The sequence below is a fragment of the Motacilla alba genome, chromosome 7 (assembly GCF_015832195.1).
Source record: "Motacilla alba alba isolate MOTALB_02 chromosome 7, Motacilla_alba_V1.0_pri, whole genome shotgun sequence".
Taxonomy (NCBI): Eukaryota; Metazoa; Chordata; class Aves; order Passeriformes; family Motacillidae; genus Motacilla; species Motacilla alba.
The window spans coordinates 26,341,020-26,361,616 of NC_052022.1; the positions used below are offsets into that span (position 1 = coordinate 26,341,020).

Here is a 20,597-nt window from a genome sequence, read left to right on the forward strand (position 1 = left end):
ATTTCAGAATAGTAATTTCATTGCTAAAAACTCCTGACAACTCTCAAAGAAATGGGAATTCATCAATTCTGAAACACAGACAGAAAGAGTGAATACAGCATGTGAAGTCTCTCTCAGATGTCTCCTGATAATTATCAAGAAGATTAAACTTCTACTATTTGTTAGAAAATATATGAAATATCATATCTTGCCATGAAGTACTTGTGTCTTATGCTCTAAGTATTAACTTATTTTAACTTACTCTACATAAGAGATCAGATAAAACAGACCCTACAATGGATACACAAAGGAATGAACACCAAGTAAAAGCTTGACAAAGCCAACAGAAACCAAAACCACCACAGACTGACATTTTAGAAAGTGCTTTATTTCCCAGTTCTTTCTACAATGGCTCATAAACATTATTTTTGTTTGCAAGATCAGAATAAACATCAGTGTACCACCAAAGGTATTAGCCTGTAGTTAATCTCTGAAAGATCTTACCTCACTAATGTTAATTATGCTGGTTGACTTTATGGTACATTTTGTTCGCACCTGTCCCCAGTGAATTTTTTTCCATTTTTGCAGTCATTAGCTAACCTCACTAGCGATCTCTCATTTTGCAAAGGAGTTCAGAAGTCTGAAATAAGAGGAATGGAAACACTTTTGTTCATAGATTAAACTAGATGAATAAAAACATTTCACTATGAAAACATCAATCTTTTTACAATTGCAACTGATGAACCCTAAGTCACAGCTCCTGAAAATGCTAGATTTGGTTCCAGTGTAGTCTGCCTTTTTTTTTTTTTTAAGATGTCAAATTCACTTTGCCTGATCCAAGGAAAAATCTCAAGTTTATGGAATACTTCAGCACAAAATATTTTTTGGTAGCTATGGAACACGGATAATCATGGACTTTTCCAGAGCAGCTGGTGGCTAAATGAAAAATGAAGAATTCCTTTCCCTTTTATAAAACTTAAAAAGAAAAGAGAATTGCCATATGTGTTACTTCTGTGGCCCTGAAATGGCCAGGAAAGCTTAACAAATAAATTATACAGCAAATAAACAGTAAGACAATAATCAATAGTGAGTGATGCAATTGGAAGAAAATACTTGAAGTTACAATGACAGTACAATTCTTTCCAAAGCTCATCTAATTCATTATCAAAGAAGTCCTTTTCATTCAACTGTTCATAAACAGTTTTATGGACAACTAACAATTCACCATGTTCCCTTTAACAGAGACTCTTCCTTTTATAGTGAAATGTGAAGAGAGAGGATGAAAATACTTATTTAGCTAATGTTAGGAAGCCATCCATCAATTTTATATTCCAGGGCCCCCACTATAAACCAGTAATGTGTCACGTCACCTAGCACCCTGTCTAGATACCCTTGGTGTCCAGTGCCAGGTATTTTCCAAAGGTGGTGTAAGAACATACATATAAAACTTACCCTCTAAAGGAAGTTCCCTTCTTATTCAGGAAAATATTCTCTGGAAAGCACAAGAATATAAATCTCATTCCCAAACTCTACTTATTTCTTTTCCCGAAGTTAACAGCACTTTTACCAAAGATGCCACTCACCACAAACTTTGCCCCATTCTGAAGCACTGCTAGACATAACACTGGGAAGATGGCACACCCTCAGCACCTGTAAGAACAGCTAACTGAAGCAGATGTAGTAGAATCTACTGCTGCAGCATCCTCTCCTCAGAATGACTCTCCCATGCTCCAACCTGTGAAAATATGGCTGGTATTCTTTTCCAGCTGAAATGTAAGGGATTAGACGTGTTCCTGAGTTAATACTCCACCTGAGATCTACTGTACTGAAGTGAGTATGCTGAACTTGAAAGGCCTAACCAGAACACATCCAGAAATGCAATTCCTGATTCAGACAAGGTGCACTACTTCCTTCATGCAAAATGAATTCTTAAAAATAAAAATCTGATTACTTAAAAAATTAAAGGCAATAGTGACTTGCAGTGATAAAACAGACATCAGGATTTTCCACCATGACTTGCATCCAGATGTAAATTTCAATATTTGAATCAATATGAAGAAAGCTAATTTAATTTATTGCCAATTCAAATTGATTAGAGAAACAAAAGCAAGTTAAAACAGCACATTCCCTTCCTGTTGCCCTCTTTCCTCAGAGTCAACTTCACACCTTGAACCCCCAGCTTCTCTGTGTCCCCTTGTCCAAGGCAGCACAAGGCAAAGTGGAATATGGGCATTGCAGTCAGTCTGTAACAGCTTCTTTCTGTTGCTCCATCATAGTCCTCTCCACAGGTTGCAGTCATTCCGCAGAAGCCTGTTCTGGCATGGCTCCTCTCCATGGACTGCAGCTCCTTCAGAAAAATCTGCACCTGCTCTGGCATGTAATCCTCTGTGGTCTGCAGGGAAAACACCTGCTCTGGCACCTGAACCAATTCCTCCCTCTCCTTCTTCTCTGACCTTGGTGCTGAGAGGACTGTTTCCCCTTCTTCCACACTCTTCTCTGCCATGGAGCATTTTCCCCTTCTTACAGACACATCCACAGAGGTGCTCCAGCTTCACTGATATGCTCAGCAGTGTCCTGTGGTGGGTCCATTGCAGAGCTGCCTGGAACCAGCTGTGTCCTGCACAGGGCCACCCACACCAGGGCACCTGAACTCAATAGAGAAGCACAAACTCAAAGTCGAACATTAAGAGCTTCCTGGCCATCTCCTGTGCTCTCTTTCAAGTTGTGCCCAGAGAGTCATTTGTGGGGACACAGTGGGGCAGACCCACAGACTGATCTGGATTCACAGCAATAACTTTGTACTGATATGGTGCTGGTGCACAAACTGCAAGGCACTGCTGTCATCAGCACAGCTCTGCTTTTGTGCTGACCTGTGTGGAGATGCAGGTGCAGGAGCAGAACCTGTAGCAGGTGTTTCCTCTGAGGACACCTGGAGTGAAGGGGGCATTGGAGTTCACCCCAGTATTTCCCACTCCTTAAGAAAAAAGCAATGATATCTTACATTTCAATCATGTAAGAAATCAAACTCCAGCACAATAAAGCAAAAAGGAAACCCCAAAACATGGGAAATTGATGATAGAGAAATTTTTTTAAATGAGAAATTTTTTTCTGTGCTGCTCTGGGTACGAGAAAGAGGCAATAGGAGAAAGGCAGAAAAGTGGAAAATCAGAACAAGTTGAAATGATTTCCCCACTCCCAGAAAGCAATGAGTACAGTGGTAGGAGACAATAAAAAATACGGCTAGGCCAGTGAGAGGTAATTTTATGGCTTGTATTATGTGCAGAGTTAGAGATGCACTAGCACCTGACATGAAAAACCTGTACAACCAAGAAATTATTGTGAGGATATTGATTTTAAACCGGTAAAGCCCTCGTTCCACAGATCATCTGTTCTCAGTTGACCTGACTTGGTCATGAAGGTTCCCACTTCCTCCATCTCCTTCCAGGTACAGAACACCTCAGATGTGATAACAGCTTTGTCAACAGCCAAAACCATGGAGTTATCGGACCAGTTTGCATTCAGAAGATAACCAGCACACTGAAGATAAAAGCAAAATACACAATTACCATTCTAGCTTTTATTAGATGTGAGCTCAGAGCATAAATAGTAACAAAAATCAACAATTAAACAGCAGTATATTAAAAAAAAAAACTTTTACCATCTAAAGTGAGCCATTTCAACCACAAGAAATTGCAATCTTCAGCTGTAACTTTGAGAGCTTTCTATCTCCTGCAAGCAGTTTTTTTGCAAACTTGTCTTCCTCTTCTGTTCTCTGCTCTGGTCTCTTGACAGTTATCTGGAGTACTCTCAGAGGTAAGTGATCCTGAGAAAACAGCAAATGAACTAAGAGATAAAAGTGGAAGACAAGGGGGAAACACCTGCACACTTCTGACAACTGAAGTGTCCTCTGTAAGAAACAAAATTTCCAATTCTCTCTCACATTTAATTTTAGCTTTAAAAGAAACAGCTATGCAAAAAAAGTTAAATTTATGTAACTTAACAGTAACCTAACAAAGCAAAACTGAACTTAGATCTAGGATCGATCTTTAGGCACAACTTGTGATTAATTTGCAAAAGCACTGTTAAACTGCAAGCTGGCAGTGGGGAGAAATTGAGATTTGTTTTCCTCTCACTGCTGACCAGTGTTTGTCAAGGAACACATTTAAGAAAAAATATTGTGTAAAGGCAATGCTATGTAAAGAGCAAGAATGCCTACTTTCACCATTATATTCTTCAGTTGCTTATCCCTTCTACCAGCTCCTATTCCTAAATTAAGTACACTTGAGGGTGACTGTTCTAGGCACTCCCAACTCTCTGTTCATTTTCCACCAAGTTTTCATACACAGAGACTTCATCATCCCTTATGCTGGAGAACAGAATTCCCTTCCTTCAAGAGATAATTATCAGCAGCTTTACATTAGGCAGAAACACAAATGCAGCTGTTCTTGGGAGCTGGAAGATTTTTCTTCTGCTCAACAAGCACTGCAGAACACAAGGACACAGCCTCAGAATTTGTCCCTAGCTCAGAGAGAGCTCAGATTAAGATCAAACTCACAACAGAAGGCTTCAGTTCATGAGACCTGACCATTTTTGACACCACTGGTATCGCTAAACCAATGCAAATTCCACACACAAAGAAAATTTGAAGATCTAGAACTGATGTGACAGATGTTAATCTACAAAAGGTGGTTTGCAGATATTGTTACTGGCATGCTGTCAAGTGACCACGTAGATTATGCAAATGAAAAAGTGCCCTCATGTGATGGGACAGGTCTTAACTATGGATTCTGGTGATGCAAGACACTGAACACAGCACAGATGGACAATCACCTAGAGAGGAAGAAAAGTTTCTGGCTCTGAGCATGGTGGTTTTGAGGAGTAGTTTGAAATGCTTCATGTTCTGGATAAAAAGAAAAAAAAAAGTTAAAAGGCTTTGGTTACTTTAGGTTATTAAAAGGTTAGAAATATACAATACTATTAAGTTAAAGCTTACTCTGTAAAAAGTGTATATCTGAAAGAACTCTGGATAAAAGCTCTCTGCTGTTTCTTTACAAAACAAGCTTTCATTTACTTTAATAAAATGCACAGAGACAATAAAAAGATCAAGGAGGTGCCACTGGCCTACAGTTTTAGTATGACATGCAAAGATGGCAATGTATGAATGAGTATTCATTAACATTTTGGGACACACTCATAAAAACATTGAGATCTGTCCAAACACAAGGCATTTTGTTGAGCAGAGCAGAGAGAGTCAGCAACAATACTAATATTCTGAAAAAGGAAGATTTACTTTTATTCTCGATTGGAAAATCCTCTTCCTCCCACCAAAGAAAGTGCATTACATAGAAGTCATGTCATCAAACTTTAATCTCCTCTGTTTCATTCCTGCAGGTCCTCTCATAAGATCTTATACACCTTCACGCTCTCCATGTTCCTCGAAGGCTTGCAGAACTTCTTGAGTGGGCAAGCAGAAAGAACAGCTATGTCAGCACAAAGACTATCACTGTTTGTCAAGGCTGCTTTCAGGACTAGCACAGAGAATGTTAGTCTGGCACTAGGACACTGGCACTGAACTCCTTCTCTCACTGATCTGCCAACACACACCTCACTGTTTCTGGCTCTCCTACTGCCATTTGATTGCCACACCCAATTATGTTTTAAATAGTATCTACAGACAGAAACTGTTCTCCAAAGAGCAGAAATGTTCCTATGATCTTTCCTGGAGCCACTGAACTGTCAACACTTGACCAAGGGAGAATGTTTAAATGTTTACAGTATTTTAGTGGCAGTTTATGCTGTATTGGCACTGTCCTGCTATAGAAATCCAGACAAATTAGACAAACGTCCAAATGGCAGATCCAGTAGCATGTAAGCTTTTGCTCTCTTCCTTCCTAGTGAGGACCCAGAAATCAACTCTTATGAAAGCACTAAACTACAAACAGATTTTCATGATGACCCATATCAATACCTGTTAGAAAAAAGATCAGGAAGAGTGAGAAATTTAATTTGCTTAGAACAGCATGCTCTTGTTTAAACAGGCAGAATGTCATTAACAGAAGCCAGTACATGCCAAATGACCAACTGAGCTACGCTGCAGAGAGTGAAGGATGGTTGTAGTAAAAACATGAATTCCAACTACCCACATTAAAAGATCTGATTACATGTGCCCTAAAAATATCTGCATCATTTAACCACAGGTAAGTGTAATTAAAATGGTATTAAAGAACTATGTGCAAACAGCTATAGTCATGTCTTCATTTTATTTTGAGGTACATTCATCTATATATGTATGTGTATGTATTTTAAAACTACTAAGTAACCAAAGGTAACTTGTGTGAGGGGCCATCATATACATGCTTTTTGCAAGGTTTCTTCTATCTATCAGAGGCTAACAGACTACTGATGAGAATTACTCCCACAGCTGCTATTTTCCTGTCCAGGGAAGACTCCTTAGGACAAGGACACTCAGAACTTGTCCTCGTAAAGCTTTCCATGCTTTTAAAACCCCTTCTGTACAAGAACAGGATGAGGTCCTAGTTGACAAACATGTACTTGTAGTTTGTATGATACAGCAGTACTATTTATCATCACTCCTTTGAAGGCTCTCCAGAAAACACTTCAAATCCCTTCAAAAAATAAACATCTCATTTATCATGTGCATCAGAAATGGAATGGGATACTAAGATGTAAGAGATTATATTGGAAAAAAAACCCGCATGCACACATACTCCTGTTATTTGCTCTTCCCTCCTTTCCCCCCCAGTCATACCTTAGCTGCTGTTGTTGGATAGGCCAGCCGGATAGCTTCTGACCTAAAAAATTAACAGCACCTGTTTTACACAAGGCTTGCTTCATTCATTAATGAGGTGCATTGTTTTGGGGAGAAGATAATTGTTAGTGATGGGATAGGCTCTGAAGTCTATTCCCACAAGAGCTTTGTTCAAAAAGGCAAGGCAGATCAAAGATGATTTTCTCATCAGAGACCAATAAAGAGCAGTAACTTTTCGCAGCAGCATCCTCAGCTGCCTCACACTTTCTATCCCTAATGGAACAGATTCTTCCTACCTAAACATCTGAGAACCTATCTGCTTGAATAGGCTTAATGGAGAAAATTGCACTTTTGCCAACAGACAGACAACAGGCATCTACTATCCACAGCCAGAATCAGGAATTCAAGTGGTATGAAAGAGGCCAGCCCTAACAGCTGGCAGAAACCATCCTTTCCTCCTTGTTTTATCAAATCTTTTCAGTTGCTGTGAATGTAAATGGTCTGTGAAACGGGGCTCCTTCACACTCATCCTGGTAATGATGATAAACCCCTATGCAAGCAAGCAAAAAACCTTAATGCAATTTAAAGGAACATATGTACTTATGATTGTGGGGAAGGGGGAATAAAAACTGATGGGGCAAAGCTCACCAGTATTTACCTGTGCGGCGAACTCAGCAGCTCCTTCAACAGTCCAACAGTGAAACACTGAGAATTGGAGGGCCTGAGGGCATGGGGTTTCTTGTGGAAACCTTAATTAGTGTGAAGAAAAAGACATTTGGGCAGATGCTGAGCTGCAGTCAGTGGGATGAGAAAAGCAGCAGGTTAATTCAGTTGGAAAGAAAAGGTTTGTTTTCCTTGGTAATAGGCAAAGAAAAAGAGTCTACAGCTCTGGGCTGAAGCTCCAAGAGGCATTTCTTCTTCATATGAGAAGCTAAGAATGGGCACCTCACACTATGGGGAGTCATTTATCTGCCTCTAGTGCTCACCAAAACTCAAGCAGCTTTTCTGTTTTTAAGGGCAAGGAAGGCTTCCCTTCTCTTCGTACCTTTAAATTCCTACCATGAACTCACACTATCCACTACTGGCATAGAGAGGACTATGGACAGACTCAGGAACTGAGTTGAGCCTTTGGGCTTTCAACTCCAAAACCCCCCAGGCACAGCCCCCATCAGTCCTCCCAGCAAAATCGTTGCTTTTCAGGAACTTCTTCCACCTGGTCTCCCTGAAGCTGTCTTGCTTGTTCTCCATCATCTCTAAAATCCACTGCCCTGAAAGAGCTCTTGCATTTCTCCCCATGAGCCCCCATAGCCACAAAATAGACCAGTACTTTAAAAGAACAAGTAGTTTACATTTGAATAGGAATATTATACATTAAGTTACTATAGAAAAAAATATACATACACATACATACACAGACATTTGTGTCTCTAAATTTTGTGGAAACTGCAATAATATTGTACCACAAAAAGCACTCATTAACTCATTACCAGCACTGGTTTCCATCCAAGAGGCCTCCAGCCTTGAACGAGAGCTATAGATGGGTACCTTTTTACACCTTCTCCACATTTTACCAAAAGGTTATCTTTGCATGCACATACAGAAACACATCTCTTCTTGTAGAGCAACCAATCACTCTTACAGACAACCAACAAGGATAACTGGAGAATTAGGTGTTCATTTACAGTACTGTTGAAGATCAGGAATTCTAGGTTTGCAAAATAAGTGCTTGCACACAACAACCACAAGAAAACCAAGTAAACATCTGCAATTCCAACACAACCTAATAACCAAGTACTTTGCATCAAGCTACATAGATCACTCTGAAAAATCAGCCTTGAGTACTGTATTTAAATTACTTTAACCATTGAACACGGCAGCATTTACTTCTGATTTTTTTTCAGATACATAACAGTCTTCTCTGTAAAATGTAGGTGGATATCAGTGAACAAAGGCATTAAATCAGATATAGAGACTGGACATGGGGGTGAGTTCATGTTCCTCCTTCAGCAACATGCACAAAACAAATGTAAAACACACTTTGAAAAAGAATGATTAAATTAAAATAAATGACACAGTAATAAACTGAAACATGTATCTGGAGGACAAAGAACTGAAATTCTGTGAAAATGAAGAAAACTGAAGACAAAAATGTGAGTATTGACTCAAGAATCATTTAAAATAAATTTTCCAATAAACAGAATAATAACAGAATTGCAAGTCTAATCCCCAGCTTTTAAACACAACTAATTCTTTATTGCTTCTTTAAAACTTTTCCAACTTTTTCTTCTATTGTTTTCAGAGTACCATGCAAATCAGGAGAGAATACAAAATTCATTTCAAAACCTGCAATTCAAGATGGACTAAAAGACTGTTTTTTCTCCAGCTGTGAGCACTAGGTCAAAACCAGAAATACCACCAGAAATACCGTGCAGCACAGGATGAGACTGTAGCTCATGGTGGAAAGAACCATGTTAAAAACAGAACTGTTAATGAGGGAACTAAGAAAGAACTGATGGAAACATAACTTGACTTTCCTTAAGCTTTTACTCCAATCACAAATGTAGTGTCTGCATTGAAGAGAACTAAAACTGAAATAACCTCTTGCTGGTAATCTTTAGCTGTAATTTATTCTTTTGAAAAGAAGGATTCTCAACAGTGAGGAAAAATTCTCAAAAAAGAGCAATATGGGAAAGAGAATATAGGTTGGAATGCAATAGTTTAAACTTAAAGAAAAGCTGGCCATGATGGAATTATTGAACACAGCAGCATGGAAGGAGGTCCCCATTCTGGTATGCAGTTTTTGAGCTGGAAAAGAGAAGCAAACTGCTGACTGAGTTCTCCAGAACTAACACTGCAGCAGACAACATCCATCTGGGAGATATTTTGACAATTAGCAAAATAACCTACCAAAAAAACAACCAACAAACAAATAAAGCAAGGTTAAAAACCCCAACCAAATAAATAAATGCCACAGGTGAATCTTGTAGGATTTTTCCTACCCAGGAACAAGTAAAGCATACCATAAAACAAGTCAGTGTAGATACTAAATATTAGAGGCTCCAAAAAAAAAAAAAGGAGATTTTTTTTAATGCACTTGCATGATAAAATACTGGCTCTTATTTAATAAGAGCATAATCCTGTTGGAAAATTCTAATGGGAGCTAACCCATAAACATTAGCTTTAAACAAATAATGTTTATAATTAGAGACGTTAATATATGTTAAGACTGAGATATAGCACCTAACAGATTGTGCACATAAAGGCATTTGGAATTCAAGTTCAATGTAAGGCTTTTGAAAATTTTAGCTTTAAATACTCAAAAGAAAATGAAAAAATAATTTTAAATGGCCACTGTTTAGAAGATGTTTGTAAATGCTTGAATGTAAGGTAAAGTAACAACATTAAAATGTTAATATTTTGGTTCATATAATATTCACAACACTTTCTTCTCTACATAAATAAACTAGTAATTTTCCTGGGGTTCTTTGTTTGTTTGTTTTCAAGTCTGAAAAAGAGAGAAGTTCTCACACTGAATTCTTCCACAGCATGCAGACAAAAACCCCTATTTTATGATCAAACTCTCAACTACTTAGCAGGAACTAATAACATAAAGGCTCCTATTGCTGCATAGAAACTACTCTGAATGTTGCTGTAGGAATTCAACACCTGAAGCAAACAATGCAATTGCTTAACTTGATGTCTATGTTGTTATCAGTTTGACTTCATTTACAGCTTTAAATTGATTCCAAGTTAACTGTAGGTGTGATTTCTTTCTAAAGGAAATGTCTGTCACACATTACACAGCTCAGTGCTTGTAACTTACTATGGCTTTAACTCAAATATTACTAAAATTTAATTTTTATCACATTCAATTTTCTAAAGATTCCTGGTAATTATTTTAATTGTATGGAGCACATAAGTCTTAGCATATGTCACTTTTGAAAAAGATAAGTTTATTTTCTGAATGTTGTGGTGACAGCATACTTGGACATACTGCTTTGATTACTTCCTTTGTTTTCTTGGGCTTCTCTTTGTTAGGAATGCATCCGCAAGCCCCACGTACCAAACAACAACAGGTTAAATCACATTTGTCTGAACTGATAGCTTTAAGTGCACACAGCAAGAGGTAGATAAGCTGAAATGGCAGCATCAGTCATTTTCCATGAGAAAGACTCCTACATGTAGTTGTTACGACCAACTGCAGTTACAGTACCGCTGCAAAGGAAGGCTGCATGCATCACTGAACCTCATTATAAAGGCAGAACTTCAGTCCAAAGACGTCAAGTCAAAAACATTCACCGTTACGATTCACACACTTTTTCATACAACCTTACGTTCACCTGGAAACCTCACCTTTCTCCTCTCCTTGATCTTCATACCATTAACATTATGATCAGGTCAAAGTTGCATTTTCTTAAGCATCCATGTCCTTTATCACTTTGAAGTTTAGCATCCTGGACCTTCCTTTTGTCACAAAACCATTGTTTTTGCTGTTGGATTCTGTGATCTTGGAGCTGACAGATTCTATGGTCTCTGTAGTACAATAAAAGTCAAGGGTCTCAAGCAGAAAATGTGAACCCAGCATTGTGAGCCACATTCTAAAGCTAAGGAATTAAATTGTGGAAGACCTTCAGAAACAATGAACAAAATGGGCCATTTGGATAGAATCCAAATTACTCAAAACTTGAAACAGAAGAGAGAGGTGGTGCTCCATGGGGCAACTGAATGACCTCGAGTTGGCAGTGAGCCACATCAGACAAACCAAAACAGCTTTCTGTCAGAAGTACTCTAACATATGCTTAGTCTGAATGTCATACACAATTAAAAAAGAATGGCAGCACCTGCCTTTCCTTCCAAGACATTTAGAGTTCTCCAATTTGAAAAATCCTTCCAGGCTTCACAGGTGAAGGCGAAGAACTATGGTGAGGAACTGTGGCAGTCTCTGATTTTATCTGTTTCCATAGACAATGCTTTTTCTCTTGGTTCTTGTTTAACTTGGCTCACACAAGTAACAACACTCTCTGTATTTTCTTCAGCTTAAAAACAAAACAAATATCAAACATTGAAGTTCAAACTCCATTGACAATGCTTCAGCCCCAATAACTGTGCATTTAAAAGAAAAATACTTCAGGAACTCAAGCTAATAGTTAAGGCATTTATGAAGTTTACTGCTTTTTAGCTTAACAGCCAGTTATGTCACCTACTGTGCTCTAAAACATTGCAAGTTGACATGAACTTACTGCAGTAAGGCTCCCCTCAGGTAACAATATTTAAACCAATTTATATAAAAAATAAAATGTTTGGAGATATAAAATCACTTTCACAAAAAATCTCTTTCCTCTTTCCCATGGAAAAATAAAAAAACTAATTAGAATTGTCTGGAAGAAGTCTGTCTTGGAGTTCCCCACTATCAACACATTTATCTCCTTTCTTCAAGACACACAGAACAAAATCCACTGTATTTTCTCTACTCTAATATTGACATATTATTGAGAAAACTACAACTTACTAAGTGCTGACTGGCTGTCCACAATCCGTACTGGAATAGTCTGCACATCTCCCAAGAGAATCTGCTGCACTCCTCCTTCCAGGCTTCTGGAGTCATCCACCCCTTCAGCTGGTACCAGCTGGCCCATGGCAACCAGACTCTGATCAGAGCCAGGCAGAGCCCCAAAAGCAGGCGCAGCAGCACTGTCCTGTGTTAGGCCAGCACCTGCTTGCAGACTGTGCCCCTGACTCGGAGATAGAGAATGGCTTCCTACTGCACCCCCCAGGGAATCCAGGAGACCTGCAGGGCTGGGAGGGGAATGGTTATTTACAGCTAGCAGGGCTGTTGATCCGTTTGTCGAGGTAAATGCTGACTGCAGCTGTAATCCCTGTGAAAGAGAGGGCAGAAGTACCAACCTAGCAGTATTTACAGCAGAAGGGGTTTGCATTTAACAGCATGTATTGTCTAGGTGGCTTCTGACTTCCTACTCATTAACTCTTCTGAACTCAATCCCAGCAACTCTAGGCTCAAAATGTACTTGAAAACAATTAGGACAATGAGACCCAGCAGCATTCAGAAGATTGTTTATGACCATAAAGTTCTAATTTTGGATTGATGTTCAGTTTCAGATCATTCCCCAGTGCTGCCCATTCCCACAAGAGGTGGGTACTACAAGCTAAGCACTCTGCTTTAAATAAAATTATGTGAGATGAAGCCAGGCTGTCCTCAGAAAGAGAAAAAAACAGCAAGTAGAACAGAATCTTACTACAGACCATATTTCTAGGGAAAAGATCATGCCTTTCATTGGGGTTTAGGAAATATGAAGGCAGATTTTCAAAGTAGTTAAGGAAAAGGGATAAGAGAGCTAGCTTTGAAGGGAATGAGCTTTACAAGAAGCTCTTTTAGCATGACATTCTTATTCCCCCCTCTTCAGCCTTTCAACCTGCAAGTTTACAGCTCTGAGCTAGGAGCAGTTTCAGGATTTTAAGATATTTTCTTAAGGGGCTGGAGAAGGATTTAAAAGGAATAAACAAGACTGTCTTATCTCCCTGCACTTTTGCAGCATTTTCATTATGAAATGACTGGACTGTGTGGAAAATGTACTGGTACTTGGTTTGAGGTAGAAACTCATTGCTTTTATCCTCTTGGTTTTGCCTTCACAAGAGACCCTAACTTCAAGGAGTCAAAAGATGGTAGTGGGATCCCCTGCACCACAGCTATATGCTAAATGTGACATGCAAGAGCAACCAGAGTAAGAGCTGACAGCTACTTCCAAGTCCGTGTTATCCAGCTACATTTGGGATCCTCTGAGAGGGAACGTGCTGTTCTCAGCTCACCTCCGGCACTTGCAGCACAGCATGTTTGATGTTCTGTAAATGACTTGACTGTACCTGAAGCTGTGCAAATATCTTGGGCTGAAGTGAAGAGAGTGAAGACAACAGCTGAGCTGTTTCTGGTATCAAGGACTCCCCGCTCTGGTTGGATTCTGCTTTGGTGATGACTGACTCCACTCCTGAGCTCCCTATGGTGCCAAAGTGAGGAAGCAGACAGTTATGACAAATCTCTTCTTCCTGATTAATAAAAGCCTCCCCTGTGAACGAAACTCCCTTCAATCTCAATACAGATATACAGAAGACATATATATACATACATATATGCTGTTCTCTTTGCAGAACTTGGATGCTAAAGACACAAGACTGGGTATGACAAAAAGACAATACTGCAGGAAGTTTGTATGTATCTGTACAGAGCAAAAACCAGAGGCACCAATAAATCTATTCTTGAGAGCAAAGTAATTGCATCCTACACTGTGCTTTGAATTTGTAGTCATAACATAAAAGCTGAAACATTTCTAGCAAAGCAGCAAATAATTTGACACTTTCTATACCTGACTAAGGGCTTAAAAACACACAGGTATCAAAAAAAGGGTTATCTTTCAAAATAAAAATCTACACAGGAAATTTTCTATGTCTCACCACTCCCTTCCCATCTTTGTGAAATTAGCATAACTTCTATGCATTATCATCCAAAGTCCTTTTATATGGAGGTCTTTCAGCCTACAGATGACATAATATCCTCAAAATTCTTATTTAATGCAAGAATGATGCACTTCATTTCCTGAAGTTTTGCAAAACTGAGATTTGCTTATAACAATTTCTGCAAGAAAACTTCTCATGAGATCATTCAATTTCCTGTTTGAGCCACCCAGAAGCTTTATGCAGACACAGGCAGACAGTGCTGAGCTTCTTATTTCTCAGTTCCACTGTTACGGAGGTAATAGAAGAACTTGCCCTGTGAATGCACATTTTGCATTCTGGTGAATGCAAAAAATTGAAAATGGTCACTTACAAAACATTTTCTATCAAAAAATCACAGGAAAATTTTCCAGCAATCTGAGTGGAGGTAGATTTTTCAGCATATGTAATGATCTGCAGACTCTTAACTATCGCAACTGACCGGAAGACATATACAAACCTATAAATCTTCTTGAACACAAGTACTTCAAATATTTAGACTCTTTTGAATATTATACAAAGATCCCATATGCATACATGAATGTTGACATGCAGGAAGAGATAGCAGTTCTCTCCCTGGGTTGTATTCTACAGTGACACCTCTGGGAAAAAAGGTAATAGTTCAACTCCTCCTCTAATTGCTACCAAGAAAGTTGGATCACTTGGAGATAGGGAGTTCTGCACAAACAAGTTCTGTTACTGCCTGATTTCTTAAATGTACAGTTGTCTCAATTTGGCACAAGTTGAAATAAAAACAGATATGCATATTAAAGTATATATATATATATACATACATATATGTTGAAATTAAACAAACATGCATACAGTTCATATAAAAGTCATCCTTGATGACCTCTACCACAGCTGTTGAAGGCACAACTATCCTGTGTCTCTCCATAAAAACACAGTAATGGTAATATTAACATAGGCATGCCAGCTTAAGCACAGTAAATCTGTTCACACTGCAAATTAATTTTTTCCTTAAAAATAAGACTTCCTTAAAAAAGAGGGACACTTTCAAGCCAAGTCTAAAAATTAACCTCTTGTTCTCTCACAGTTGTAAACACAGAATTCTTCCCTAAAAGCACCAAGCATACATAATGCTTTTCAGTTCAAATTAATCTATTGCAGCCACAGCCAAAATAAGTTTAAAAATTCCAAATGAAACAGAGCCCAACTTTGCCTTTTTAAATAGTAAATGCACTGGTGTACATGGAACTGCTGCTTCACATAAATCACGTTCACCAAGTCATTGAGGAGAACTCATGCAGTCAGCTAAACCTCTGGGGGTTTACATTTCCTGCTACAACAAATAAGAAATTGGCCCATGTTACTCCCTGACCTAAGGGGAAAGGGACACAAACACATCAGGACTTCTTCAGGCAAGAACCACAGGATAACTGTTGACACAAGTAAACCCTGACCATGACACCTGTGGCCAGTGCCCCTTTGGTCCCCGTAGACTTCTCTATCAGCTGCCTAGAACAAAATGTACCCAACACTATGTTTGAGTTAAATGGGGAAACCAGCTGGCTCTGCTACTGAGACGAAAAACATCTGCAAAGTCTGCAGCATGATCTGAACGTGTGCACACAATTGGGCTTCTTCCACCTCACTTCAATCTTATCCCTGCTAAAAGCCAGGGATAGCTCTGATGAGTTTCACATCAAACCTATTACACAGAGGATGGGAAAAGCATCTACAAACATGGGGAAAGATTCTTTTGGTGTCACACTAGGCAAAATATTATTGAAACAAGGGTGGGAAGGGCAGAATAAGCTCATTTAAATTTATTACCAGCCACCATAATCCAACAGAACATCTTAGCCCAAGTGTAATTCTAACTATGTGGGTAGCAAGTAGATCTGGTTACAAACACCTGTATTTTGTCTTAGTACGTGTTTTGAAGTTGAAGTAATAGTAGTAGGAACCCAGCTTCAACAAAGGAAAAATAGCATAACATCTTAAAAAAAACCAGTCCTTTGACCAAGAATGCATAAGTTTATATAGAAATCTACCATATCTACACTCTAGTTTTGCAACAGACTGGGAAGAAGTTTAACACTTTGTGGCTCAACAAGCACTGGGAAGAGATGACACTTGGGTGCCACATTAATAAAGAAGTTACATCACAAAGAACTGAAGAAACACATCTCTCAGCCCTGCTGCCATTTAACACCCATGTTTCTATTTCTGTTCTAAGCATCAAGAGAAAATGGAAGAGATTGCTTTCAATTCCAACAACAGAAACACCATGTTTGTTGTTCAGTGCCTGATCCTAGCACTGGAACTCATCAGGACAGCTTTTGAGAAGCAGGAGTCCTTATGCGCATTGAAGTCCCTTTCAGCAAGACATTTAAAGATATGTGAAGCACAAACCACCTGGAAACTCAAGTACCCTGCTGGATGCTATTATTGTGTCCCCTGACAGTCATATCTGTTCAGCAGTAACTTAATTCTCTCTAAAGAGGTATTATTAGCACCTTCAACCAACGTAAAATGTTCTTTCCAGACAACCATCCCACTAAAATTCTTGTTTGCTTGAAGATGCTTCAAGATAAAAGCCAAATTGATAATTTTAATACTTCTGTCAACAACAATACTTCTGTCAATATTTTTTCCACAGATGCAGTCAAATAGAAAAAAAAAAGTAAACCAAAATAGTTATAGCAAAATAATCCTTCTTAAGTTCACCTGAGGGACAGGACATGACAGCAACCTCCTGGGAAGGAAAATGAACTTCTGTGACATAGCTAATAAAACACATTTGGAGACAAAGGTTATACATGCAGTCCTACCATCTGAAGGTGGTGAGGCAAACGCAACAGTCACTGTTTCTGTGAGGACATTCCCACTGTCTGTGGTCCATTGCAGCTGAAAGGAAAAAGAACTCAGTTCTCAGAAAGGGTGCAAGCTTGTCTACAGGAAAACAAGCTCAATACAGGACTGATAAGATAACAGTGTCTAAAATGACATTTTCTTATTTTTTTATAATTGTGCATTTTAGGACCTCTTGATTCACCAAAAAAAAAGTACTGTGAAAGATTTTTAAATATGCACTGTGTATTACGAAGATTATCTGCTTTATTGGCTTATAACAGTTCAAGAGATTTCAAAACAGAAAACAGTCAAACCATTTGGCTAACTTTGCTTGTTAGTTACTCACCTGGGCCACACCAGTGTAGGGAGAGGGGAAAAAAATGATGACACAGCATGATTTAACAGTACTGTTTGTCAAAGCTGATTTTAAATCAGCCATTTCCTAGCAGTTAGTCTCATAACTGGGAAAACTAGGATCACTCTGTACTCTTTGTTACTCAATACATGCAAGAAAATTAAGGAACAAGATTTAAGAGTTACTGAGCATTCAGAAGATTCAACTCCAGCCTCACTGCACTTACTATAAAGTGCATTTATTACTATTTACACATTCAAAATGTTTATTAAGTCCTAATTTAGACAGCACCTGAGATACACTTCCTCCCTATTTTTTCAGCTACTGAAAAGTAGTAGTAACTTCTTTAAAACATAGACAGTGACAAAGCCATTAATGAAATTTTATGCCACATATCAATTTTTCTATAACAATGGCTTCCAGTTCATGCAGTCATCAAGAAGTGTTAATATGGTGTAATTTGTCAACCAATTAACAGCAATCTAATGCTGACAAGATAAATACTGAATAAGGTCAGAAGATTTTATTCCCATTTAATTCAGTCTTACTCAGCCACAGATTCCACTGAAAATATTGCTGCTGGAAATATAAAGTCACAGAAAATTTTGGATGAAGTACAACTAAGTGGTAAAAATTAAGATTTCCAATATTTAACTCCAAAAATCAAAAAGATACCCAAAGGGGCCTACATACCGTTGCTGGGATACTTTCTGAATTATACATCATCTCTCCATTCCTTAGAGACTTCTGCACCTCATGAATGTGGTTCTTGATGTCATTCACAGTGGGGAAGAAGGACAGGTTATGTCTTTCTGGCACTTCATCAGGTGTGAACAATTCTCTTTCCACATACTTTCTGTCGTATGTTAAAGGACGTTTATTACCATACTTAAATATATTCCACTATTTCCTGCTGTTAAGAGACCCTGCTACCTTGTCCCTCCCCTTGTTGCAATGACAAGACAAAAGCAAGCCAGATGATCTACTCAGCCAGTTCTTTGTGCATTGGCTACAGAATTTGGAATTTAAAACCCCCATTTAATTCAAGTAACTTTAAAGAGTACAGCAGCGCTTAGTGGCTATCTACAATGATATGAAAAGATATCAAAAGCTGGGAAAAACAGACTTATGACATCTGGGAATTAGATTGTAATGCACCAGCACTGCCCTTGAGCTGCAAACCAAATTAATCAAATACAAAAGTAGATACAGCACTATGGACTGAGAGCACTGCAGACAGTTCTGTACCTTAGTTGCTTCCTCACTGCATAGACCTGCTCTACTCCCTGAGACACCAGCTCTCGGATCTTGTCTGCCACTTGAGGATGAAGTCGAGAAGGCAGAGTACTGTTCTCATCTCTAATGACTTCCTCCTCCTCCTCAGGAGAAGACATAGAAAGATGGGATGGTGAAGGAGGGAGGCAGGAAGTTTCCATTTCATGATATTGGTGGGCTTGCTGAGTAGGTAACTGTACATACCACCTAGCAAGAAGGAGAGAGGTTATACACACAATTCTCAAGCAAAGGCAAAAAATTAGTATCTTGGGGAAACAGTCTGAGAGTGGCCAATGATCTAGTCAGTGTGACAAGTTTTTACAGCCCCTGAGAAAGAAGATGCAAAATGAACTAGATCAACCCTAAAACAAGTCAACTATTTCTATCAATACCCTGCATGGAAACACCTGCTGAAATTCCATAGCTTAGTGCTTAACACATTTACCAAATTAATACTTTGCTGCCACACAAGTCTTACTGACATTGTGGATTTTTTTTACTATTAATAAGTGACTAAGTAAAAAAAAAAAAAACAAAAAAAAAAAAAAAAACCCAAGGAAAATAGTGCTCTTTTCTGCTTCATTTGTGAAAATAAAGAAAAAAGTGGAAGTTTCACCTGAGAACACCACCAGCATCTATCAAGTTCTTCTTCAGCATGTTGAATGCTTTCTCCTGCTCCATTCTTATGATTTTCTTGTCAATTTTAGGGTCAGTAGGAACCCTGTATTCCGGAAACTTTTGAACCTTTTTAATATAGATCCTTCCAAGGAGGAATAAAAAAAATTCTCCATCAGTATACTTTGTCCTTGGGAAGGGAAAGGCAAAAATCCCACTTACTTCATATCAGGCATTAATATAGAAAAAGTTCAAGCAGAGTGATGTTGGGTGGGAGAAGTCTCTAAAATAACTGTAAAATTCCTAAGGATACATTAAATGATATGGATGCAGACAGACACACTTCTTTGTGGTCTGGAAGCTACTCAGCCAGAGTGATTTTACAAGGCAAAAGCCTCGTCCCCCACTATAGTAAAAGCACAACGCCAATTGTGGACAGGCTGCAGTTCACCCAGCTATGCAGAATTGAGCACATACAGACCTAGCTGCAACTATCATCAAACACACTCTTAGCTCAGTAAAAACTGAAGAAGCACCCAGGAGAATGCTCAAGGGTGAGGAAAAAACCATTAGTGTTGAAGAAGGAGAAAATCCCCAGTGAACAGGAAGAACTGTAACTCCTTCAGCACACAGGACATGCGCTAAATTAGGATGACTGACTAATATCAGTGCAATTAAAAGCCCGAAGAAGAAACAACAAATAACATGACAAAATTTTAGAAGCAGAAATAGTCACTAAAGGACACCACAATAACTTGTGAATGCTCAGGTAGATAATGAATCTCACTCGTATTTCACAGAGTGATGTACTGCTACTTTGCATTCAGGGAACCTATCAAATTTCAGCCTTATTCAGTCAGACAGGATAGCATTTCCTTCTTACCTCTAAATGAGTACCAACCTCACGTTATCAAGGAGATAAAGCTAAAGAGCTACTGTGAGTATCAGCTACCATCCCAAACCAGTGCTCCGTCATGGCTCACAGAAAGAATGCTTTCTTAGGATGCTCAGTCACTCTTACAGCTGTATATATAATTCTTACCTTGCTGGACAAGTGGCTTTGTACAGCTGGCTAGAGGTGCTTTCCTGCTCGCCAGCTTTTTTGGGCTGAAATCCTTTCCTCCTTGGCCCGTATTGGCACTCCATTACAATGGCTCTGCTTCCTGGAAACAGAAAGTAACGCACTCTGTTCAAGCAATCACTTAATTCATTACAGTAAAATACTAACTACAGAAGAGGTGAGAGCTCTGAAGCAGTCCTTTCTGTTTGCCATCAGACTCT

General features: G+C 38.8%; 1 protein-coding gene across 18 annotated transcripts in view; it reads right to left on the minus strand.

Annotated features, from left to right (window-relative positions):
• Window positions 1-723: 723 nt before the first annotated feature.
• CARF (calcium responsive transcription factor) overlaps window positions 724-20,597 on the minus strand; it is a 35,628-nt gene continuing 15,754 nt past the window's right edge. For 11 of the 18 annotated variants that reach the window (XM_038142332.1, XM_038142338.1, XM_038142326.1 and 8 more), the window contains 13 exons: window positions 20,359-20,479; window positions 19,318-19,461; window positions 18,675-18,908; window positions 18,120-18,282; window positions 17,050-17,125; window positions 13,628-13,758; window positions 12,258-12,624; window positions 7,407-11,784; window positions 6,749-6,791; window positions 5,270-5,433; window positions 4,810-4,879; window positions 3,638-3,802; window positions 724-3,516 (listed from right to left, as the gene is read on the minus strand). In XM_038142332.1, coding sequence (XP_037998260.1) covers window positions 11,666-11,784; window positions 12,258-12,624; window positions 13,628-13,758; window positions 17,050-17,125; window positions 18,120-18,282; window positions 18,675-18,908; window positions 19,318-19,461; window positions 20,359-20,479 — 1,355 coding nt within the window. In that variant the 3' untranslated portion in view covers window positions 724-3,516; window positions 3,638-3,802; window positions 4,810-4,879; ... (1 more) ...; window positions 6,749-6,791; window positions 7,407-11,665. Of the gene's footprint in view, window positions 3,517-3,637; window positions 3,803-4,809; window positions 4,880-5,269; window positions 5,434-6,748; window positions 6,792-7,406; window positions 11,785-12,257; window positions 12,625-13,217; window positions 13,759-17,049; window positions 17,126-18,119; window positions 18,283-18,674; window positions 18,909-19,317; window positions 19,462-20,358; window positions 20,480-20,597 lie in introns of those variants that run through there. The other 7 variants (XM_038142327.1, XM_038142329.1, XM_038142336.1 and 4 more) reach the window with 7 other exon arrangements.